We start from the raw sequence: 26,141 nt of genomic DNA, 5'->3' as shown, positions 1-26,141 counted from the left end.
ACTCACTTTGTAGACCAGGCTGGCCTTGAACTCAGAAATCCGCCTGCCTCTGCCTCCCGAGTGCTGGGATTAAAGGCGTGCGCCACCATGCCCGGCTCACTCCACCAGTTTTATCTCATTCTCATGGATTGGTTGACAGAGTGCAGGACACACATAGAAGATCCTTGTAGGATGACAGGGGGCACTATCTACAGTTACTTCAGTTTGAGTCAGCATCACTGTTTAATTCTCAGCACACATGAAATGACTTCTAACACCTGCAACTCACCTTTCCTCATATTCTAAAACGGTTTCTGGAACTATGGGTAATGTCCGCAAAGGATTGACAGGAAAAGGTTCTGAGTAACAACTGAAATGTTAATTTGTAATTGAATGCATAATGAATTCAAGGTGTCTTTGGCAACACTGACCCATGCTGCCCAGCCAGGTGACTTCATTTAACCCTGAGATCCTAACAGACATGTGCAGAGTTTACAATGCACATGCAGTTACACTATGTTACCTGATGCCACCTTAAACACCGTGGCTCGAATTCATCCTATTGTGACCTGCTATGTCTACTGTGCTTATGTAATAGGAATATAGAATTTAATTAAGGAAAATAAAACTTCATTTTTACAGCACCATTCTTCAGTATGTAAGTATCAAATTAAAACCTCTTTGAATAGTACTGCATTACAATGTTTGACTTCAAATATTTCTTTTAGAGTGGCTCATTTGAGGTGCATTTAAAAAAAAAATCATTAAATGGATGTTAGAGTTAAGGTTAGGAAAAAATTTCCAACCATTTTTGGTGTTCTTTAACATACTTATCTAATTTTGTACTATGTATTTATGTGAATGGGTACTTTAGAACTAATATGTTCTATATCCAGCAATATTAAACATTTATCCAAATTTAATGTATGTATATGCTCTCTTGTGTGTCAATGGAGGCCAGAAGTGGTCACCGTGGCATATTTCTCAATCACTTTTCTATCTTATTTTTTAAGACAGACTCTATCACTGAACCTGGAGCTCACTGATCCCACGAGACTAGATGGCCTCCTAGCCTCTGGGATCTGCCTGCCTATGCCTCCAGAATCACCACTGGGGTCAGATGCACACACAGGTCAGACTTTATATGGGTGGTGGGGACCTAAATTCAGATGCTGCACACTCTTGTAGGGAAATCACTTTACTCACTGAGCAATCTTCTTAGCCACCCACTTAATTCTTTTTATGTAAATATAGGCACAATTATTTCATTAGAATGCAGTATTTCCACTTTTAGTAAATAGTAAATTATGTATAATAAAACACTGTTTCTGAAAGTATATGATTTATTATCATCAGTAAATGTTCAATTTGTATACTTAGTTCATATTCCTGGGATCACAAAAAAAATTTCTCAGACAAAAGCTGATCATGAATAGAAAAAGTCTGAAATTCTGTTATAATACTGAAACATTTAATTATATTTAATATGATAAAGTAAAAATCTAGAATATTTAAGCATCCACTATCTTGATTTTACACTTCACTAAGCAGTTCAAAATTGTATCTTCACTTGTTTATCATTTCATTTTCAGAAATATTAAACAAATTGTCTCAAACAGCAATAACCAGCATGTAGGAAAAAAAAAAAACCCTAAAATACTTTTCTTACTTTCTGACACTAAAAATAAAAAATTATTCTAATTAAATAGGTAATAGAAAATATAAGCCCATACTCATTCTGCGATATATAAATCACACTTGGAATATAGGTACTTTATTTTAGTTTTTGTTGTTGCTGTTGTCGTTGTTTTTGGCAGAAGTCTAAGGCTGGTCTTAGACACATGGTGATATACTTGTGTCAGCCTCTGAAGTACTGATATCACAGGTATTAGCTACCATATCTGGGTTAGAAGAGTAAGTGCCTTCATCGTTCAGAAAGCAGTTCAAAAGTGTTAAGTCTAAACGATATCTATTAAAACTTATTTCAAAGTACCTATAAAGAATTATAAAAAGGAATCTGAAGTATACTCAGAATATAATTCACTTATATACAATGTCCACAACAGGTAAATTCAGAAATGTAATACAAAAGCTATGTTGACTACACCTAGGAGATGCAGGACAATAAAAACAAATGATTATGTGCATTTTTTCTCGTTGAATATATGCTAGAACTGACTTGCAATGGTGAACAAACATCTTTGTGATATATACTTAAAATGGGTAATTTGTGTTAGTAAAAAAAGAATGCCTAAGAAATACTAACTACACTGAAGACAGAGAAGAGACTAGCACATACAGGTTTAAGAATGTAATCATGGACTGTCACAACAATTCGTGGGTGTCAAGATCTCTCTTATGAGAAGGATCTGTCCAATATGTTTTGTCATAAAGGTCCTAAGCTTCCCTGTATTAGTCATAGAAAGTACACGGTAATTAAGATGCACCCATCTCCTTGCCCATTTGCTTGTAAAGTGGAAAGGAGAGAAGGTGGATTTTCACTAAGGAACTGTCGGGTTCCTGACATGGTGGCCAAGCTCTGCTATAATCTGATGAACACCTAGCAGTGATCCTATGAAGCAGGCATTATCTTACCTCATTTTAACACAACACAAAGGGGGTCAAAAACTCAAGGATTATAACCAAAATCACCTAACAAGTATACAGAAGTGCCAGGAATGGATTTGCCCTCAGAAGCCTCCAGTAGCTACATTCCCTTCTACCAACTTCCTTACAATGGCCTGAGATGCCAAGTCCCTTGTGAACAGGCTCAAGAATGGAACACAAGGTAAAAATACTTAAAACTCCCACTTCCCAGGCATGTCGAATTTTTTCAGCAAATTTAATCTCCTGTAAATAATGTGCTTTCTTGAAGTATTTCAACTGTACCAAAGCAGATGAAAATTGCTTTCTATACTTACTTCTCACACAGATATTTCAAAACCATCCCAAGAACAATTCATTTCAAGTGCAATGAACAGTAGTGAACTATAAATCGACAAACCCTTTGGTTGGACTGCTTTGTGTTTCTGACATAAAGATGCATTTCCTTTTGGCGGGAGGGTCTTCCTCTTCATCAGAAGAACTCTCTATTGTTAGATCAATAACATCTATCTTCTTCTTGCTTGCATCACTGGCTACAGTCACTGAACAAGGTTTACTAAAGACAGTTGAACCTGGATGTAAATAAACAGGGGGACAAAAAAAAGAAATATCAAAGATATAACAAAAACTAGCTATAGAAGTCTTAAATATGTGCATATATACATGAAAATACACAGCTAGGGAAACCATATTCTCTAGCAGGGACTAACTCAACATAAGTGAGGACTGCCAGGGCTATCCCTTCACAGCATGCTCTCTCCAGCACTATCAGTGGGCTACTATAGAACCTGGGGCTACTCATGTTGTCTTTCTAGGTTAGCAATCCGTGTACAGACAGAACATGAGGGTTAGACAATCGGCCTTATCCCATGGGACAAGAGTATAGAATGTGACCAGCACTGCATTGTCATCATACACATGTGGTAGTGTTAAGTCAGAGACCTCTGTTCTCAAGAGTATGTAGTTTCAGTAGCTGCATATTTCTGTATGTGGCACCACTGAGTTAGAATCAGACATTTCAACTGCAGTGGTCATATAAAAGTCTCAAGCTGGTAAACAAAGCTACCATGGCATGGATCATCTAGTCATTACTCATTCAGTCTATACAAGCAATCACATTTATGCTATTTCATTAGGGAAAACCCATCAGACATTAATCAATAAAACCATACCTGGTTTTACACTAATGTGGAGAACCCAGGCAATGTGACCCCAAGAGTTGGAGCAATCACAGGACAACAAGTAACAGAGTACTTGCTCAGTTCAACAGAAGGAAGGCAAAGGAAATGAGTCCAGAGGCTGCATGTGTACATGGACTTCAACTTATCAAACTCCTTTAGCAGGGCCCTTCCTTCAGTGCAGATAGCTAAAGGAACTAAGTAAGTGCACACACTGGGTAACTAAAGCTATAGAATCCTCCCTACACCAACAAATGCAAGAATCTGTTCAGTAACAGCTAATTCATGACCAGTCTCCACACTGATTACTAAATGATATAGATGGCCGCTCCAACCACAATGGGTTCTATAAAGATCTACAAAACAATTACTACTCCTTCTGTCTCTCACGTGTGCTTCTGTGCAATGGTGGCATGCATGTGAAGGACGGGTTAATAGCAAGCACCTTCCTACTTAAAGGTCTCACTGCACCCATTTCCTTACTTAAGTCTAGTCTAGTGGTTCTCAACCTTCTTACTGCTGGGACACTTTCCTACAATTCCTCATGTTATGGTGACCCGCCCCCCCAAACATAAAATTACTTTTGTTGCTACTTCATAACTGTAATTCTACGATGATTTGCAATATACATATCTGTGTTTTCCAATGGTCTTAAGTCAACCACTGTGAAAAGGTCACTCCACCCTCAAGGGGGTCAAGCACCCACGGGTAGATAACAGGATGCCCTGTGGATTCCTGTCTCAGCCTCCAGAGCACCGGGATTACACAAAGGCCACCCATGGCCCCAGCCGTAACTCAGGGCTGAACTCCAGGCTTCATGCTATCTATACCCATCCTCAAAGCCTTCTAACTTATTTGTTTTGTACATGAAACACCATTTAAAAGCTTGAAGAATGGTATATAGATTAGCACATTCCTTAAGAAAATGAGGAAAGATGAATGGCCTAAAGTTAGCAAACTAAACTCTGAATATAGTCCTAGTGGTTAGAGTTTATACTTCATAATGTATACTGCTTTGACCGCTCCTAACATTCAGTACATACTTTCTACTTTTGTACAGGGCTGGCTGGTTACTTTCATAGCTTCTTTTTTAGGTCTCATGGGACACCAAGAACCATCTTCCTGGAATTTGATCTCATCCACATCAGAACAGTCATTGAGAATTTCCATAAAAAGCCTGTAAAGTACATAAATGTCATAAAAGTCAATGATGAAATAAGAAAATAGTATACACTGAAGGCAAAGTAACAGTCTGACCTAAAAAGACCACTGGAACTCCACTTATTTAACATTCCATGACAATTATAATTCCTCTCTATGGGAGGGAGGTAAAGAGATGCATGGGAGGGTAGAGGATGAGCACAAAGGACAGGAATAGAAATCAGGGCCTACCACTGCACACACACACAGACTTTGGCACACATATATACACATAATTAAAAATAAAATCTTTAACAAAAAGGAAGACCTAACTTATTAAATCAATTCATATAATTTTCCCAATTCTAATATAAACAATGTAAGAAATCACATTTAGAACTGAACTCCAGAGCCAAAATAACCTACACACAAACTACAGCTTCAAACTTAGCACCTATGTAATATGACTGCATTTACATTGTACACATAACTACTTAATACTTTGTAGGGTCTCACTATATACTACACACACACACACACACACACACACACACATCTGACTAGTCTTAAACTGACATCTACTTGACTCTGTCTCCTGAATGATAGAATTAAAAATGTCCCCCACCCCACATCAGCAGTGGCCTGCTGGTTTTCCTCCACTTATTCTATTTCTCTAACTGTTTGCCCAGAGTTACACATACCCATCTAGTATCAGACTCTCATACGCAGCCTTTTTGTCACAAACAGGACAGATCCAGGTGGGCTTTTTCTCATTCATCTGAAGATAAAGGGCAGCATCAAAGCACTGCAGATGTGTACAAGTCACTGCACGGCACGGGATTGTCAGCCTCATTTTTCCTAACTACAGAACAGAGAATACAACAGCAAATGAATTCAAATAGGACAAGAGAGCCTGCAGGAGAAAAGAGGTGCTCATTAGAGTCTTAACAAGTCAAACAAGATGTTCAAAATAAAAGGCTCCAGCCTGCCAGGCGGTGGTGGCACACACCTTTAATCCTAAGCACTTGGGAGGCAGAGGCAGGTTTCTGAGTTCAAGGCCAGCCTGGTTTACAGAGTGAGTTCCAGGACAGCCAGGGCTACACAGAGAAACTCTGTCTCGGAAAAAACAAACAAACAAAAACAAAAAACAAAAACAAAAAAAAACAAAAAAACAAAAACAAAACAAAACACACACACACACACACACAAAAACAACTCCAGCCTAAATTTGCTCTCGTGAAGCTGTTTATCTTTTTATTTATGGGTGGTTTCAAATTTTTTGAAAGATCATTTTACTTCAATAATGTCTAAGTTCAAAGGCAGAGAAACACACACACACACACATACACACACACAATTAATGATGCTTTGAAAACAAAGCTGCATAAAGATAACTAAATAAAGGCCAGGCAATGGTGATGCACTCTTTTAATCCCAGCCCTTGGGAGGCAAAGACAGGAGGATCTCTATGAATTCAGGGCCAGCCTGACCTACAGAGTGAGTTCTAGACCTGGAATTCCAAGGCTACACAGAGAAGCCCTGTCTGGAAAAACTCCAATAAAATAAAATAACTCAACAGCAACAGGTCAGTTGCTAAATGCTAATGCTCAGTGCATTGATATTTTAGCCCAATCTGGCAGCAACTGTTGGAAACAAAATTGGAATAATTATCAGAATAAAAGCTTTATTCCTGTTCTACTAGTGACCCTTTGATTTGAGCTATCCAACCTCAGTCAGTTTCTTCATTTGCAAAATAAAAATGAAACCTCCCTCAGGGTTTGTTGAAACATTTACACATAGTGGAAACTCAAAAGTTATTTTCTTTCCCAATCCCCCCACCTGATAATTACTTTCTCTCAATTAAATTAAAAAAAAAAGCACATTTCACATTGGTAGCAATCATCAAATGTCATCCAAAGCTACACTAGAAATGCATTATTCACAGCTTTTTTCATAAAAGTTCTCATCTTTAAAAGACTTTCTTCCACAAACTTATTTAAAGAAACTTTCACACGGGAAAAATATGGTGGATGATGTCCCACTACAGTGTAAATGAGAACAGCAGCAGCAGCACCAGAATGGATTTAAGGGGAGAGTCTTTAGCAGGAGCAAAGACGACCGTTTTGTTCTCAGAAAGGAAGCAGTTTTCAAGATGATACAGTTCTAAAGTTTTAAGTATCTAACAACTTAGGTTTGACTATATTAACACAAATCTAATTCATGAAATTATGACAAATAATGTCTTATATTGAGAATTTAGATGAAATGTGCTGCTGTTTCTAAATGTTTCTGTTTATGTTCCTGAAATAGAAACAGGAATAGAAAGACAGGAGTAGATTTCAACAACCATCAAAGTAGGTACCACAGTCATATCTTTTTATGAATATATGTTCAAAGAAGACATAATCTCTCTCTAGTCATAGTCTATTTCATAGAAACCGTAAGTAAAGGTGAAAAAGATACTCACGTGAACACACCTTTACTTCCCTAAACCTAATCTCATTGATCTTTTCTCTAATAGTGATTCAAACTTTTAGAGGAGGGGGAGGTGGGAGGTGCTGATAAAGCGGCTTTCCACACATGTCATGGATTCCTGACATAAAGTCACTACAGGTTTTAGTCATGCAGTGACTATATACTTGCTTTACATAAAATTAACTTAATTGAATTAAAATGTTTTGCTTTGCTTCTGGTGAGGGTCCGGAGCACTTGGTTTTCTTTAAGGAACTCACTACCTGGGAGTTTGACCCTGCTCCAATAGTATATGTACAGCACAAATTGGACTTGATAGTTTTGGTGGGGGACTCAAGGGTGGGAGGGTGGATCTGGGAGGAATAAGAAGTGAGTGGGATTGGAGGACACTGTATGAATGTTAGGAAAATATCTTTTGTTTCTGCTTATATTACTTAATATATATTAATGGTTATATTTTATTACCTAGCTATAACTAACATAAATTGACTCTTTAAATAGGCCAATTCATTTATTTGTAAATATTTTTGTGCTTCTCTTGTATGCAGTCATCCTCCTAGGTATGTGGAATAAATTATTGAATAAATAAAACAATAAATCCCTAAAAAAAAGGGGGGGTGGGGAGAAACGTTAATTATTCCTGACATTCCTCACCCCTATCATTAGGTACAATCGGCTACTTTTTCACGGGCTGTGTCCTCTAACTGAATTGTCTACTTTCTCTCAGTTAGCTTGGTGCCAACAACACATTATATAGCAGGGTCTCAGGTCTGCTAATGACTTCTCACCCATATGTCTATGTAAGAATATAGAAAATAAACATTTTGTGTAGTTTAAAAGTACATTGCAAAGACAGCCCATACATCATAACTCATTAGGCCAAAACCATCAATTAGCATTTATTAGACTCCAGTAATGTTACTGCTATTTATAGTATTACATGCACTCTGAAAAAAGCTCTTAATTATTAAACTGCATTATTTCACAACATCAATGACGATAGTTTTCTGAGCCTAAGGTTTTCTACTCTTATATAACAATTTTGTACATTCATTCTTCAGAACCATTTAAAGAATACCAAAAAAACAAGCCAGGTGCAGTGGTGCTGGCCTTTAACACCAGCACTTGGAAGGCAGATACAGGCATCTCTGTGAGCTCGATGGCAAGCTGGTCCACAAAGCATGTTCCAGGACAGCCACAGCTGTTACACAGGGAAACCATGTCTTGAAAAAACAAAAATCAAAAAACAAATAAAAGAATACAAAAAACCCTTAACACTTAATATCTACATGGACAAAAAGTTTAGAATTCTCCCAGTACTCTTCCATTCACCCCACCCTCACTCTTCTACCACACTTAGTCACTTACGAAAAGCCAAGCTGGCCTGAACAATTTGTCACTTTACTTACAGGGCACATCAAGGACACTCGAAGACTAGTTGTAGCAATTTCACTATCAGGGTCTGCAGTAAGTTTTTCTTTAACTTTAAAAAGAACAAAATGGTAATGATAAAGTTTAAAGTTAATAGTAATGTTAGAGCAGAATTACAGAAAACATTTTAAAAGTTCCTCCTCTGAATAGGTTAAAAAAAAAAACAACCACAAAATGTTAAATATTAATGTAGTAAACCACATTCCTATTATTAAAGAATTATCAACAAACAAATTCTGTATCACATAATTAATTGAATTTTTAAGATTTCTTTTTAAAAATAAGGCCACTGAAAAAGAACAGTTAAAAACAAGAAATTAAGCCAGGCAGTGGTGGCGCACACCTTTAATCCCAGCACTTGGGAGGCAGAGGCAGGAGGATTTCTGAGTTCGGGGTCAGCCTGGTCTACAGAGTGAGTTCCAGGACAGCCAGGGCTACACTGGGAAACCCTGTCTCAAAAAAAAAAAAAACAACAAAACAAAACAAAAACAAAAAAGAAAACCCAAGAACAACAACAAAAAACCCACAAACCAAGAAACTATGTTAGAATTGCACACAACAGTTGGGAGAGGATGTGGGATGGAGCACGGGACTGAGCTTTAACTCATCCCTTCAGACTCTCATTACACTTTTATTGGGCTGACCTGATTGTTTCCCACACTATTAGATTTGTAAATAAAAAAACATACATCCTTTACTCCCTCTGACAACTGAAAACAATGTGGCAAAGTGTCTCCAATTTCTTCCACTAGGTAACAAACAAAAGTTATGTGCCCCAGCTATTTATATTTATAGAATTATTAATTATATAACAGTAATGCATATCAATAAAATTAATATTAATATGTTATGTTATAAATATGTTATCAATTATAATTATATAAATATATGTACATGTGCATATATAAAAGATGTATATATATATATGTGTGTGTGTGTGTGTAGTATACATATGCGTGTGTATGTATGTGTGTGTGTGATTAAAATTATCATATATTGCTATGTATGTAAAGATTTCCCTCCACCAAGTGTCTCACATGTATAGTCTTACAAACATTACTTACTTAGTGCTCTGGAATGATCAGGATTTCTAATACCTTTCATTTTTAATCTCTGTAATAACATGGCTGATGTAAGCTGTCGTACAAGATACACAGACATGGAGTAATTCTACAAAGAAAGAAAAGCCGTTTTACAGACAACATAGTGTTTTGGTTTGGTTTTTACTTATAGAAACTCCAGGCTCTAAAAGTGACAGTCAAACAACTTCCAAAGGAGTGATGGCAAACGGACAGGGACATCAACTAAGCATTTAAGGAAGAAAATGGTTTTCTCATTGTGAAATCATTTTCAATTATCTGTTATTTTAAAACACCCATTTGTATAGTAACTAGTGTGGACAAGTACTTTTGTGATTGTGTTCTCTAATTTAGCCAAGTGAGTAGCTTGGGCGTCATCATGCGAACATCCCTTGGTTTTAGTTACTTATATAACAACGCTTGCTTTCATAGTTTCATGTGAAAATGGTTCACACTGCACAAATCAAGTTCAAATGACACTGCTCTAAAATGAACACTTCAAATTTAGAGTGCCAAAGTTCTAATTCTTTCTGACGAGACTACCTGTTATGTGGCCTGCAGCAAATCACACCAACAAAGCCTATACCGACTTTGTTTCTCTAAAATAAGTCTAATAAATTAATTCCATTTCTTGAGTGGAAGGACAACTAAAACACAAGAAACAAATGACAAAAATAAAAGCCAAGGCCAGAAAGTGTCTATATACAATTCCAAACTTAGGCATTACACAAAGGTACTGCTGACTACACACAGAGGCACCGGTGCAGAAACACTCTACTCTACCTTTTCACTGCATATATTCACTCAATTTCACAGCAAAGAATGTGTTTAATAATTGCCAAACCAAATGCTTCTATAAATTCTTTTAAGTATCCAAATTTCAACAAAATTGCCTAAATTTTAGGTTTGTTGATCACCTTATTACAAAAAAATATGTATTTTTATTATGCAACACAACTAAGATGACTGCAATGACTGTAACCCATTTATTTAAAAATGTAAGTTTTCCAGATCTATAATTATCCTTGTGGTTAAAATAAAACACATCTTAAAAATCCTACTATAAAGATATACCTCAATTTCAAACAGGATTGTGTTTTACTTCCATGAAATAGGACTATGGCAGTTGATATTAAGAAATATTTCAATTATTTATTGGATTAAAAAATGAATTTAATATAAACTTTCTGCTTTACTCAGTATCATAATTGTTCTATTTTACTTTGAAAATGAGCATCAGTAGAAGTCATGTAAATCAACCTGAAGTTTTAAGGAAGCAATTCTGACTGAGCAGCTTATGACCTGGATCTTATCTGAACCATGAGTTGTTTATTTTAAGGCTTCTATTTGTTTTGGTTTTTGAGACAGGCCTTGGTTGGTGTGGAACTTGCTCTTTGTAAATCAGGCTGGAGACCTATCTGGCTCTGCCTCCTGAGTGATGGGAACAAGGGCATGCACCACCACCTGGCTAAGAACAGGTTATTAAGAGACTATCTTTAATTACACTATGAGTACAGGTAACCATTTCCCACAAATACCAATAAAGTGGTTTTTGATCCTCTTCATCAATACTTGAGATTTTCACTTTATAAAAATACTACGTAAACACTAAAGTTAAAGTTAAACCACTATTTGAAGAAATGTAAACACACATTTTTTCATTGTAAAATAAAAACAAAATTCATGAAAGATTAAGCTCCCATTACCATCACCAAACAGAAAACAACTGCTTTTTAGAGGTTACAGTTAGGAACCTGAAGGACAGAAAAGAAAGAGTTCTGCAGTCTCTATGTTAAATACCCGTCACAGACTCTAAAGGCTTAAGAATTGGCCCTAGGTGGTGGCACTGTTTTGTTGAGATACAGAGCAAGCAGCTGCTAACCAGCATGCTCTCTCCAGGGCTACAGATCGCCTTGAACTAGGAATTGAAATCAACTGTTCTTCATTAAAGTTGCTTCTGTCAGGTATTTTCTCACAGCTTCACTGCTCAAAGCTACCGACCTAAGAGAAGAAATCAACTCCCAATGAAGACACTTTCATACTACCCAGGAAAAAAAAAAAAAATCTTACCTTTCCAATTTCAGATGCCCAAGAAATAGAAATCTGATTTGGCACAGCTGAAGACAACCTAACTAAAGACGTAATGTTCAGGGGGCGTCCAGGGCGCTTCTGTTCAATCCCATTTTTAGGTGGTGGCGCATAGCCCTATGATCATAAAGATAAGTTTAAAGGCTCTACAGTATTTAAACATTTTTAAATCCATTATGTAAACAGGATCTTGCCTAATTTTTGTTATACTGTTATTTCCATTTTATCTTAGATACAAATACACCAGCAAAAAAAATCTATTTATCCCTCCATTTAAATTAATTAATATTGACATTATATTAGCATTGAATCTTTTTATAGAAAACCAATCTCTAAAGATAAACTGACGGCTCAATAAAACTCATCTTAAGGAGGCCCCATTCAAAACACATACACATGACTGAGTGGGAAGGAGTAGTGAGCAGTCTGTGGGAACTAAAGAGGGATTCATTAATGAACTTTCAAGGGCTCAAAATCTTTTGAGTAGTTAAAAATGTGTTCTACTGCCTCATTGGAAAGAGTAGCTATGATCACTAAAACCAGGCTAAGGACTGGAAAGGTGGCCCCCAGTTAAGAGTGCCTGCTGCTCTCTCCCTGTGAATCTGGGGTGAATCCTTGAAAACTAGACTAGGCAGCTGACAACCACCTGAAACAGTTTTAAAGCATTAGGCTGCCTTTTCTAGACTCTGCTGGCACCCACAGACAAATGCATGCATGTACACATACCCAAATAAAAATGAAACAAAATATTAAAAATAAAACCAAACAAAGCCACAAGCTTTTAAGAGGCAGATAGATCTCTGAGATCTAGATTGGCCAGGACTACATAGTAAACCCGTTTCAAAACAAAACCAAACATAAAAACAGAAACCAAAAACAAAACAAAAGCTGGGCGTGGTGGCGCACGCCTTTGATCCCAGCACTCGGGAGGCAGAGGCAGGTGGATTTCTGAGTTCGAGGCCAGCCTGGTCTACAAAGTGAGTTCCAGGACAGCCAGGGCTATCAGAGAAACCCTGTCTCAAAAAACAAAAAACAAAAACAAAAAAAAACAAAACCAAACCTCAGGTTAATAAGTTTTTTAAAAAGACATTATTTCAGTAGGTATTAAATTGGCTTGACTTTGCTTTAAACTAGTCACTTTTTATTTATACTGTATACAATTCTCAATTACCAAAAGGATGTGATCTTCAAAAGTAAAATAGTATACCTTTTAGAAAATAAAACTTTCTTAGCTGAAATAATGCCTACATATTAAATACACAGTATGTTTCACTATGTATAGCAACTGATAGACGATTTAGAACTTTCCCTAAAACACTATTGTATCATTACTCATTTTTACATACTAAGGAAATATAAGTACAATAAAGTGACTACCATATTCTTGCCCTCCAACCCCCAGTCTCTCTATTAATAGGCTAGGTCCTAGAACTCATTATGTAAACCAGGCTGGCTTCAAATTCAAAGATCCACCCTCTGCCACATGTTAGGATTTAAATATGTGTACCACCACAGACAGCCTAGAATCTTCTTCCTAACAGAAGAATCTTCTGAAGAACTTTTCATTCCATCATTAGCACTTACTTTTTTATCCTTGAATATGGAAAAGCTTTACACCACATCTTAAAACTATACCTCATTCCACTAACACACCTCAGATTTCCTTGAGGTCAAAGACAATCTTAATTGCTTGTGTTAATGATAATTCAGTCTAGGTTCTTCCAATAATTATAGGTGAAAGGTTTTCAAACAGCCAAGATCCATGTTTCCTTTTCAAAGGGTCCTTAAAATTATCTGTTAGCTCAAAAGCTGAGGGTACAGAGCTACCCAGTCAGGCCAGTAGGAATAGTATCAAAATTATACACACAGAGGCCAAACATCACAGCTAAAGTCTGATCATCAGCAAATGGCAAGACCCATATAGATTTCAGCAATGTTGAACTATATACCTTACAAATTGTAAAATTCAGCACTGGTACAAAAGCAGGGTTACAGAATACACCCAAGTCAACTAGCACTGGAGAACATCCTTTCCGTCATTCTCTTAATGGGAGAATGTATTCAAATGATAATTTGTTATTTAAGACTATTAACAAAATTCCAAATATCAAAACCTCCAGCATAGAGAATTTGCACTATAACATGTACTGGAGGGGTATGTATTTACAGGTTTAAGGGAGGCATGCCCATTTAAACTGGTCCATCTGAAGCACAGAGGAAAAGGGAAACTCAAAAACAGAACCTCTTACTTTAGGAGATGGGGAGATGGCTCAGTGAGGACATGAGGACCTGAACTCAACTTCCCAGCATCCACATAAAAAGCTGGGTTACAGAAGCCTGTAGTTCCAGTACCAGGAGGCAGAGACAGGTGAATCCCAAGAGGTGGATGGCCATCCAGTTGACCCAAGCAAAACAGCTTTCTTAAAATTATCTGTTAATAAATATTAACAGATTTTAATATTTATTAAATTAAATTTAATAATTAAATTAAATGCCTGTCCTCAAGCATTGGGAGGCAGTGATAACATTTATCAAGCAACGTACACAGGAATATTAGTGTCCGCATTTAAGCAATTATAAATGCAAACTTTTGTTTTTCTCTGTTTTGAACCCTAAATACTTTGGCTTTATCTATTAGTGGGTTAACCAAATAAAAACAGTAGCTTGGGGCTAGAGATTTGGCTCAGCGGTTAAGAGCACTGACTGTTCTTCCAAAGGTCCTGAGTTTAAATCCCAAAAGAGATCTGATTCTCTCTTCTGGAGTGTCTGAAGACAGCTATAGTATACTTACATATAATAAATACATCTTAAAAAAAAAAACAAACAAACAGTGGGTTGGGATCCGCCCCAAAACACACACACACACACACACACACACACACAAAAAACAAGCAAACAAACAACCCCCCGCCCCATGCCCTAGCTGAATGTCAACTGTAGTTGGGACTTGAGTGACAATGCATTGAGACAAGAAGAGACAAGAACAGAAAAAGCAATAAATGCACTAGGGGTGTTAAAGACATTTGCTTTTCTGGCATTTGCTGAGCATGAGCAAGGCTATGGGTTCTATCACCAGCATGCCCCCCCCCCCCTCTACTGTGTATCAGCTTCAGCTTTTATTTCCTTAATCTTTTTTCTTTTAAAATGTGTATGTGTGTACATGTGTGTGTGCGTGGATACAAGCAGAAGTAAGAGGAGGCTGTTGAAATCTGGGACTGGAGTTCCAAGCCCTTGTGAGTGAATGCTGAACTCTAAACACAGATCTTCTGCAAGAGCATCAAGTCCCCTTACCACAGAGTCATTGCTCTAGCCCTTAGGTTTGACGTCTTAGAAACAAACATTTCATAGGAAATGCTGTGTCCTTTCTATGGTACCACATCTAGAAGCAAATGAAGGCTATGTACCCCATTTTCATAGACTGAACAATCCAAGGACTTCTTCACTCTGCACTTTCCACAGTAAGATTCCCCACGAAGGGGAAAATCTCTCCCTTAAGTTGCTTTTATCACAGTGTTTTATAATAGCAATAGGAAAAGAAGATCTTTGTTGAGTTCCAAGTTCAGCAAAAGATTGTCTTTTTTTAAAAAAAGAGAACAGAGAAAGATAACCCAACGTCAATCTTTTGGCATGCACACGTGCACCCATACCCCCCCACACACACACACAAATTAAAAAATTAAATTAAAACATGCTGTTAGCTAAATGGATAAAGCACTTGCTGTAAAAGCATGAAGACCAGAGTTCTGGACCCCGGAACATAGGAAAAAGCCAGGCTGGCACGGCAGCCTCTGATAATTCTAACACTCAAGAAGCAGAGACAAGACTCCCAGAGCAAGCTGGGTAGCTAGACTAGCAGGAACATGTGCCATTCACTTCAGGCCTCTACATGCATACACATAATACACATGCCAAAATGTGAACAGAAAATACTATATACATGCACATGACACATATTCTTTAAAAAAGAAAAAAAAAAAAAAGGAAAGGAAAGGAAAATCATCTTGAAGTGGGTAAAATAAAGCTGGCTTTGAACACTTACTTTATATATGGGAGCTCAAGGGCAATTAATACTGTTTCCTATTTCATTTACTTTGTATATCCAAAATAGTAGCCATCTGTAATGGGTCCACAATGAGTGGGTTTTTTAAGAGTCACATATGAAAGGACTTATGCTAGGTCAAAAACAAGTTATAGTCAGATTTACCACAGGAGATTCCATAATCATATGAAGTTTATACCTGTTTTCAGAAACTGAGATAATGGACAAGAATAAGTTAAAATGCTCTGTGGCCTCCTAGTACTTTAAAGAAAAAACACATTTAGAATAAGGTCCCATTAGCTATAGAGCTCAATTCAACCCCTAAGGATCCACGGCATCTTTTTTTAGGCTGCAACATACTTCTGATTGTCATGAACCTCAAAATCCTGCCGGATGCAAATGAAGACAGCGTATTTCATTATCCCAGTGACTGTAATTGGAGACCAACAGGCACTTTGAGAAGTTTTTCCTTAGTGGCATATGAGCTTATGCCATCTGTTCCGTAAGATCTCCCGGGTATGGTGGCACACATCTATAATACTCCAGCTCAGGAGATAGGCAAGAGGATTATAACTAGGACAGCCAGGTCCACATAACAAGTGCTAGGGAAGTTAGGCCTCAAAAATAATAAGAAAAAAGTTTTCATAAGCTTGAAGTAAAAAGCTACTTTGTGGATGGAGCTGATGCAAATGGCAAGCCCCTTCTTGCTTTCCATCTTGGAAAATGCCTCTGCCTTCCTCCCAGCACTCACATTCTTCTTCATAACCAACCCTGCTGGGGGGGGGGGGGGGGGAGTGCCAGACACCTAAGACAAAGGATGCTTTATACAGAACTCACATCTTCACAAACAGCCAAACGTAAGTACTGAAGGGTTCTTGGTGCTTTAGGGCAGAAACAAACTGTCTAACAACGTCACAGAGGAAGGACTCAAGTACCTCATCTTCTTTGTCTCAAAATATCTGGAAGAGTAACAAACTGAAATCTGTCACAGTCAAGTAACAGACCTCACCTATTAAAATACTAAGTCAAAGCAAGGTACTGACTGAGTTATTTAGTTTTGTGGAACTCACAGATACACTATACAGCCATCACAGTTACTATAACAATGTCAAAGAGTTTAGGGTACAAGCAAACTCCATCAATGGCAAAATCATATTTCATTGGACAGGTTGGAACTGAGTCTGTAAACACACAAAAAGCCTCCACAGTTCTATCTTTTGTCAAGGACAAGTAAAAGAGGTAAAGAGAAATGGGAATCAAATGAATCTTAGCACACATTAGGCAGGAAAGAAAAAAGCACATAACGTACGCACAGACTGATGGAATGATTTGTGGTTGTGATAGGTTTCTTTTTCAGACATCAAACACCTACACCCCTAGCACCCTTCAATTCAAAGTAGAAAAACCACCTCCCCTGGTTCAGATGTTTGTGCAATACACTCAAGAAAAGACAGCTCTTCTGCTCTTATTGCTGAAAGTCAGAAATCCGAAAGACACAGTGTCTTACCTGTTTTCTGAGACAATGCAGTCCAAACTGGCCTTGATCCTTAGATCCTTCTGCCTTAGCCTTTCACAACCTGGTACTCCAGGTGTGTTCCACTACACCCAGCTCACATGGCTTTTGGACATGTACACATCATGTAACATAAGCAACCCTCCCTGACCATATGGACCCAGACCCTCTCATCTCCCTTTCTGGTTTCAAAGGACTATCTCAGACTTCAATATTTCAAACATCTACTTCTAGAAGTCAGAAAAACAGCAGTGTTTACACTCATTAAGCAGGCCAGAAAAAGAATTCATTAAGGTAAAGGAGCTTGCCATTAAAAATTAATTACCAAAAGTTTAATCCCTAGAGCCCATATAAAGGTGGAGTGTTATTTTGAGTCACCTGACTCCGACATGTTTAGCATGGCACTCCTATGCATACACCACACACTCATTTTTTTTAAAAAAAACATTTTTAAAAATTTATGGGGCAAGTAATTTTTCGGGTTTCTCAGTCCCATAGCCCATGAACAAGACAAATGATATACCTAACAACAAAGGAAGGTCAGGTTCCTAGGCTACAGGGGAGCCTGAGCCATGAACACTCACAAGCACTTGGTTCTCAGAGCACCGAGATCACTGGGTTGCACTGTGTGACTTGTTCAGCTGTTCAAATGCACTGCTCACATAATCATTCTAAGTCAAGTCTCAAGCTTAGCAGGAATACAAACAGCTTCCCTCTCTAATAGCTGCTTTATAGTGGGAATCATGGAACACTTCAATTACAACAAATATACAACCCTCTGTTTTGTAATACTTACTAAATAGGCCTCTCTTCCACTTCTAAATTAAAGTACTGCTGGCATCTACCCAACCATACTAATTTAGTGAAGTATTCCAGACCTCCGTGGGAACAACTGAAGTGCTCTTTTAAGACCTAATAGTTTGGGGATTCTAGTTATCTCAGGCCAGAAAAGGCTAAATATATTCATACTGTATATATTCTAGGAGTTACTTCACTGTTAAGACAACAAGCTGCCAAACAAATATTTGCTCCTAGGCCCCTAAGTATATGAATTATCAGGCCAAAGTTAGGATCCTCTTTCTGTTTTCCTTGATAGAACCTACAGACCAAACACAGCTAATTCAGAAACTGACCACAGCATGTTCTGTGCACTCAAGCTCAGCTGTTAGATATGATCCAAGAGTCAATCAAAACTTTGAATTCTACAGTAAAATGTTTCAGGTTTATTCTATCTTCCCCAAATCAACCATGTATTTCTGAAAGAAGTTTATATGCACCTTTGACTAGATAATTCATCGGTCCTAAGTTGTTACTGTTTCTACCCCTTGTTAGTGTTTATACTAAACTTACACAAAAGTCTGGTAAATACATAGCAACTTACAGGCAAAGGGAAGAGTTTCCCATTGACTTTTATACACAAACTATTGGGATAGTTATCTTCTTGAGGGCAACTGGTCTCTGCCAAGCAAAGTCTGTATTCAAAAAGAAAAAAAAAAAAAAAAGTTAAGAGTACCAAAACATGCTTATATGTTTTAAAACTCAAATGTATATAGCAATTAGGGAACTATCAAACTCACCGCAGCTGGACTTGGACTGTGTAGTCTCTCCTGCCACCAGGCAAAAAGTCCCTGTTGGCAAGGTGGAGAAACAAGTTAAGAATGTACAATAAAATTTCACAGAACAGGAGCCTCAGCTCATGACTCAATGAGTACTGCTTCCAATCCGAAGCACCCTTGTAAAAGCTAGGTGCTGTTTAACAGTGAGCAACTACACCCCACCCCCAAGACCCAACTCTTGGGCCCTGCAGGGGACAGGATTTATGGAGACGGGGTAATGCCTGAGTTTTGCTGCCCAGACAGACTAACTAGTAGAACAACTTCCAGGCTCACAGACCCTGTCTCAATGAACAAGGTAGAGACTACAGAGAAAGGTAGCCAACACTGTCCTCAAGTCACCTCTTAAGCATGCCATTGGCGAGGTCACAGGTGATCATGTATACACATACAAGCACAATTTTTTTTAAATGTTAAATGACACTAACCAAACCAAAACATAACAAAATCAAAACAAACAACAACAACAGCAAACAATGAAAGAATGAACCTCCACTCACTAAACTCCACTCAGTCACTCTTCATGTCAGTTTTGAGGTAGTTTTTCAGTTCACAGGAACTTCAGTGAGACACTATTTGCTTTTATATATAACAAATGTAGTTAACATGAAGAGGCATATTCTAGGTTCCTAAGGAGTTTAATGAATTAATTCCCATGCTTAGTTGTTCTTCACCTTGACTGAACATTCTGATCACTTATAGATGTTTTTGTTTAATATAAAGTTTCCTCATCAGGTAATTCTCTGGTTTGAGTATAATGTCAACAGTTTTTAGAGCTGTACAGGTGACTGTGGTAAAATAGAACTAATACCTACAATTTCAACATGGTAATAAGGGCAATTTCATAACCATCTATTCAACTATAGACACAGAAACTGTTATGATTTCTAGATTTTTTTAGTCTCAAAAATGGAGTCTACACCTAAGAAGTGTTATTTTTTTAGGAAGTGATTAAACATGCAGCATGTCAGTCCTTGTCCTAGATATATACAATTAGAATCTGCATTTTAACAACCCCTCCAGCAGCTGGACAGAGAGACGGTCAGAGGTTAAGAGCATGCAGTGCTCTTCTGGAGGATAAGAGTTCATTTCCCAGCACCCATCTGAAGATCCAACTCTAGAGGAGTCAAACTGCACACGCACGACAAACACAACAAAACAAGACCCCAAACTCAAGTCAAATGGATGCACAACATCACAACACAAGAAGCATCTTTCTTGCTAGATGTCTTAGGGCTACTGTCGCTATGACCAAACACCACAGCCAAAAGCAACTTAGGGAGTAAAGCGTTTATTTGGTTTACATATCCACTGAGGGAAGTCAAGGCAGAAATTGAAACTGAGCAGGAACCTGGAGGCAGGAGCTGATGCAGAGACCAGGGAAAAGTGTCACTAGTTAAGAAAAGTCTACATGTTTGTCTACAGCCTGGTCTTATAAAGGTATTTTCTCCATTGAGGTTCTCTCCCCTCAGATGGTTTTTGGTTTTTGGTTTGTTTGGTTTTGTTTAGTCATTTTGACACAAGTTAGAGTCTAAGTGTTGGATGATACCAGAGATTATGTTACACAGTAGTCCTAACATGAGAAACCTGAAGAAGCAAGTTAGCCTTCACCTTGCTCACTGCTTCACATTCTGTAGTTCCCTGGAAGGCACAGGGACTCTCGAATCCCAAATTCTATGACCTTGTGCAAATTACTCAACCTTTCTGTATTCAGTTCCTTTATGTGTTAAAGACAGAATACAAGCATACATACATACATCTACTTCATTAAGTTATTGTGATGATTAAACAGATAATTCAAATGCCTGGGTTTAATATCCAGGAGCCTACATCCTTTTGAACCATTTCTTCCAAATATTCCAATACCCCATATACTGCTGACCCTTTCTAAGCAATGCTTTGATTAAGTCATTCAAATATTCCACTTATCCAAATCAAACAATTCAGTTTGGCTCCTGAAGCTTCAAAGATACATGAAACATAGTATTTTCCATAAAAACTCATGCTAGTAGTAGATACAAACAAAATAAAATGTGACAATTCTTACACACAAAAAAAGGCCCAGAAATTTAATTTGTCTTAAAAGCTCAAGTCACTTTCCACAAGCAAATTAGAATACACGTTTGTACAACAGTAATTCTGTTTAGAGTTTCCCTGACTGAAGGGATTCTCAACTGGATAACATATCAGAACTTTGTTAGGTTGTGGAACAAATTTTGAAAGAGGTGCCAAGAGGTGAGCCCAGAAAGACAAAGTGCACAGCTGCTAGAGAGCAGGACAAAAGAAGCCCTGCACCAGCAAGAAGGGGATGGGTGTAGTAACAGATGTGAAGAGTAACAAAGGACCAAACACAAAGGCTACAAAACAAGTCCTACTGAACAACAGGTTTTTAAGCACCAAAGAAAAAGGAAGCAGATTTTTAAAAGATTACATGGGGGGAGGGGGAGGAATGGGGGGGAGGGGAGACCTCAGCAGTTGAGAGTATGGACTACAGCTTGGTTCCCAGAAACCATATTAAGTGGCTTTCAACAACTTAGAGCGACTTGAGCACACACAAACACACAAACATACACACAAATAGAAATAAAATTAACATTTACAAGAAAGGATTCCATGGCTAGGTGAGGGGTGGTTAGGAAACTATTAGAAGTGTGCAGACAAACATAGGCCTTCAAAAGAAACTTAAACATAAATATTGTTGGTTGATTACAGTAAAAATCTGGTGAGATCTGGGTTGGAGAGCTGGCTCAGTAGTTAAGAGCACTGGGTCACCTGAGTTCAACTCCCTGCAACTATGTGGTGACTCATAACCATCTGTAATGAGATCTGATTCCCTTTTCTGCATCTGAAGACAGCTACAGTGTACTTATAGACATAAAATATATAAATAAAAGAAAAGAGAAGAAAAGAAAAGAAGAGAGAAGAAAAGAGAATCTGGTAAGATCCAATGACTTCTGAGAATAGATGGATGTAGATAAATAAGAATGATTCCAGGATGGAGGCCAGGTTTCAGAAGTGCTCCTGAATGGTTGGTGAAGCAAAGTCAGAATTAAGGAAAGTAGAACAGGTTTCATATTAACACTAACATTAAGTTACCTCATTCAATGGGGTAGTAACTATTGTCCCAATTTTACATACAGGGTAAGAAAGATTCAAAAAGACTTAGTTACTTGCTCAGGGACAAAAATGAGTTTATTAAAAGTAGTACACTTTCCAATTGGACTGTTTCTAAAAACCAGAAATCTCAGTCAGGTCCTACATTTTGAACTAAGGAGGAAATATCAATGGCAGACAGTAAACAAACATGGCATGCTTAATGAACTGGAGAATAATAATAGTATATGGCAGTAGGGGGCATCTGGTTAGCAGACTCCATGGCCATCAGTGAAATGGAGAAACTCTTTCGGGCCAGTTTATTTTTCAATTTTGTATCTTTGTTACATTGAGTATTGTTGGGGCTACAGCAGAGTCAGTAAATATATGCTAAGTGGATAAATGAATGGAAAAACAAGATAGACAGGAAAGTTGGGAAAAAAACAAGTTCAATTTTAGACATAATCTGTCTCTTTCTCTCCCCTCCCCACTTCTCCCTCTCTCCTCTAAAGGGTCCCTATGTCCTGACTGTTCTAGAGATCACCATGGAGACCAAGCTGGCCTTATACAGAGAGTTCCATGTACTGCTGCTGTGATTAAAGGTGTTTACCACCACTCCTGATTACCATTTCCATTTGTTTGTTTGAAAAGTCATGTTATGAAGCTAGAAAGATGGCTCAATGATTAAGAACACTGGCTGCTCTTCCAGAGGGCCTAGTATGAATATGTCATCTTTCAAATGCAACTCTTGTCCCAGGGGACCAGCGCCCTCCTCTGGTCTTCCCAGGTGCACCTCACAGAACACAGTGACACATAAACTCAGGCAGAACACCACACACATAAAATAAGGCTAAGGAAGGAGACTGAAGCAAGCTCAAGACCAGTTGGGACTATACCGTAAGACCCTAGCTCAAAAAGGCCAAACACAACAACAAAACAACAAAATAAAGTGCCATTAATAGCAACAACAAGAAGTTAAAGGATCTAGGATCTAATCTGAAAGATAACTGAAGTAAGATAGAACAATTTGAACCCTAAAATAAATTCCTATAGCACGGGGTTACACCCCAAAATTTATCTATGAACCTATAATTACACAAATAAATGAAAGGAGAACAGCTAACAATTCTTTACAGAAAACTAACCCAGACAGAACTGAAAGGTGCAAGATTCCAGAGGGTTTGCAAGGGTTTAAGGAGAAAAATATGCCCAGTCTCGTAGTATTTCCCCCAAGATATTCACTTATAATAATGAGGAAAGATCAGGGACATTATAATATAACAGACAGATGATCCAAATGATACGTCAGCATGAACAAAGAACAAAAATATTATGTAGTGCATGATATTCTCTGAAAAGAACATATTAACAAGATTTTGGCAAGACACACATAATCTAATCATGGTAAAACCGTAAGGGCCAACAAAACAGCTCTGTATGTGCTGACAAGCCTAACAATCTGAAAATCATCCCAGGGTCCCATATGGTAGACATGAGCAGCCAACTCCTACAGGTTGTTCTCTGATAGCTACTCTAAAACAAAGTATATGGAGTGATGAATTTCATGAAGAAATGAAGAAGAAAACAGTCACTAAGTGAAAGAAAACTAAGATAGTTTCACAGTTAAATATAATTAGGGACTGGATCCAGAAACGAAGTCCACTATGCTAATGTTACTTTCTTGATTGTGATAATTATACAACTTATGATAGAGGCTAATATTACAAGAAGCTGAGTAAAGGGGAATATACATTATGTTTTACAATTTTTCTACAAATCAAAATTGCCTTAAAATGGGGTTTTAAAAAGCACAATAAGGGTCGAAGAGACAGGCAGCTAAGAACCATACTGCTCTGACAAAGACACAAGTTTAGTTTCCAGCACCTGTGTTAGACTGCTTATGAGCTCCTATAACTCCAGATAAAAAGGACACTTCATACTCAAAGGAAAAATCTACCAAGAACAACTCTCAATTCTGAAACATCTATGCTCCAAATGCAAGAGCACCCACATTGATAAAACAAACTTTATTAAAGCTCAAAGTACACATCGCACCCCACACAAGAATAGTGGGAGACTTCAACACCCCACTCTCAGATCCTGGAAACAGAAACTAAACAGAGACACGGTGAAACTAACAAGAGTTATGAAACAAATGGATCTAACAGATATTTATAGAACATTTCATCCTAAAGCAAAAGAATATACCTTCTTCTCAGCACCTCATCGTACCTTCTCCAAAACTGACCACATAATTGGTCACAAAACAGGCCTGAACAGATACAAAAAGATTGAAATAATCCCATGCACCCTATCAGATCACCATAGACTAAGGCTGGTCTTAAATACCAATAAAAATGAGGAAGAAACTCATATATACATGGAAGCTGAACAACACTCTACTTAATAACTTGGTAAAGGAAGAAATAAGGAAATTAAAGACTTTTCAGAATTTAATGAAAATGAAGACACATCATACCAAAACCTATGGGACACAATGAAAGCAGTGCTAAGAGGAAAACTCATAGCTCCTTAAGTGCCTCCAAAAAGAAACTGGGGAGAGATTACACTAGCAGCTTGACAGCACACCTAAAATCTGTAGAACAAAAACAAGCCGATGCACCCCAAGAGAAATAGATAGTAGAAAATGATCAAACTCAGGGTTTAAATCAACCACAATAGAAACAAAAAGAACTATACACAGAATCAACCAGAGGAGGAGCTGGTTCTTTGAAAAAAATCAACAAAATAGATAAACAATTAGCCAGACTAACCAGAGGACACAGAGACAGTATCCAAATTAATAAAATCAGAAATGAAACGGGAGACATAACAACAGAAACTGTGGAAATCCAAAAGCTCACCAGATCCTACTACAAAAGTTTATACACAACTAAACTGGAAAACCTAGGATGAAATGGCCAATTTTCTAGACACATACCAGATGCCAAAGTTAAAACAGGATCAGATAAACCATCTAAACAGTCCCATAACCCCTAAAGAAATAGAAGCAGTCATTAATAGTCTCCCAAACAAAAAAAGCCCAGGACCAGATGGGTTTAGCAGAGAATTCTATCAGATCTTTAAAGAAGACCTAATACCAATACTCTTTCTTCAAACTATTCCACAAAATAGAAACAGAAGGAACACTACCCAATTCATGAAGCCACAATTACTCTTATACCTAAACCACACAAAGACCCAACAAAGAAAGAGAACTTCAGACCAATCTCTCTTATGAACATTGTTGCAAAAATACTCAATAAAATTCTTGCCAAGAACACATCAAAAAGATTATTCACCACGATCAAATAGCTTCATCCCAGGGATGCAGGGATGGTTCAATATACGGATATCCATCAATGTAATCCACTACATAAACAAACCCAAAGAAAAAAATAAAATCACATGATCATTTCATTAGATGCTGAAAAAGCATTTGACAAAATTCTGCATCCCTTCCTGTTATGTTCTGGAAAGATCAGAAATTCAAGGCACATACTAAAATGTAGTAAAAGCAATATACAGCAAACCAGTAGCCAACATCAAAGTAAATCATCAGAGAAACTTGAAACAATCTCACTAAAATCAGGGACTAGACAAGGCTGCCCACTCTCTCCCTATCTATTCAACATAGTACTAACTAGAACAATCAGACAACAAAAGGTCAAAGGGATACAAATTGGAAAGGAAGAAGTCAAAATATTAATATTTGCAGGTGATGATAGTATACTTAAGTGACCCCAAAAATAAACAAATCAGTAGCCTTCTACTTAAAGGATAATCAGGCTGAGAAAGAAATTAGGGGAACAATGCCCTTCACAATAGTCACAAATAATATTATATACCTTGGGGTGACTAACCAAGCAAGTGAAAGAGCTGTATGACAAGAACTTCAAGTCTCTAAAGAAA

General features: G+C 37.6%; 1 protein-coding gene across 7 annotated transcripts in view; it reads right to left on the bottom strand.

The window, feature by feature from the left end:
* Nucleotides 1-26,141, bottom strand: part of Pias2 (protein inhibitor of activated STAT 2) — an 84,209-nt gene that overhangs the window by 15,900 nt on the left and 42,168 nt on the right. For all 7 annotated transcript variants that reach the window (XM_029471728.1, XM_021150174.1, XM_021150179.2 and 4 more), the window contains exons 4-11: nt 19,101-19,151; nt 18,905-18,995; nt 11,954-12,088; nt 9,869-9,974; nt 8,783-8,856; nt 5,603-5,763; nt 4,805-4,938; nt 2,984-3,155 (exon numbers count right to left, since the gene is read on the bottom strand). In XM_029471728.1, coding sequence (XP_029327588.1) covers nt 2,984-3,155; nt 4,805-4,938; nt 5,603-5,763; nt 8,783-8,856; nt 9,869-9,974; nt 11,954-12,088; nt 18,905-18,995; nt 19,101-19,151 — 924 coding nt within the window. The remainder of the gene's footprint in view (nt 1-2,983; nt 3,156-4,804; nt 4,939-5,602; nt 5,764-8,782; nt 8,857-9,868; nt 9,975-11,953; nt 12,089-18,904; nt 18,996-19,100; nt 19,152-26,141) is intronic.

This window comes from Mus caroli, chromosome 18 (genome assembly GCF_900094665.2).
Source record: "Mus caroli chromosome 18, CAROLI_EIJ_v1.1, whole genome shotgun sequence".
Lineage (NCBI taxonomy): Eukaryota > Metazoa > Chordata > Mammalia > Rodentia > Muridae > Mus > Mus caroli.
This window is presented reverse-complemented; position numbering and strand designations above follow the sequence as displayed.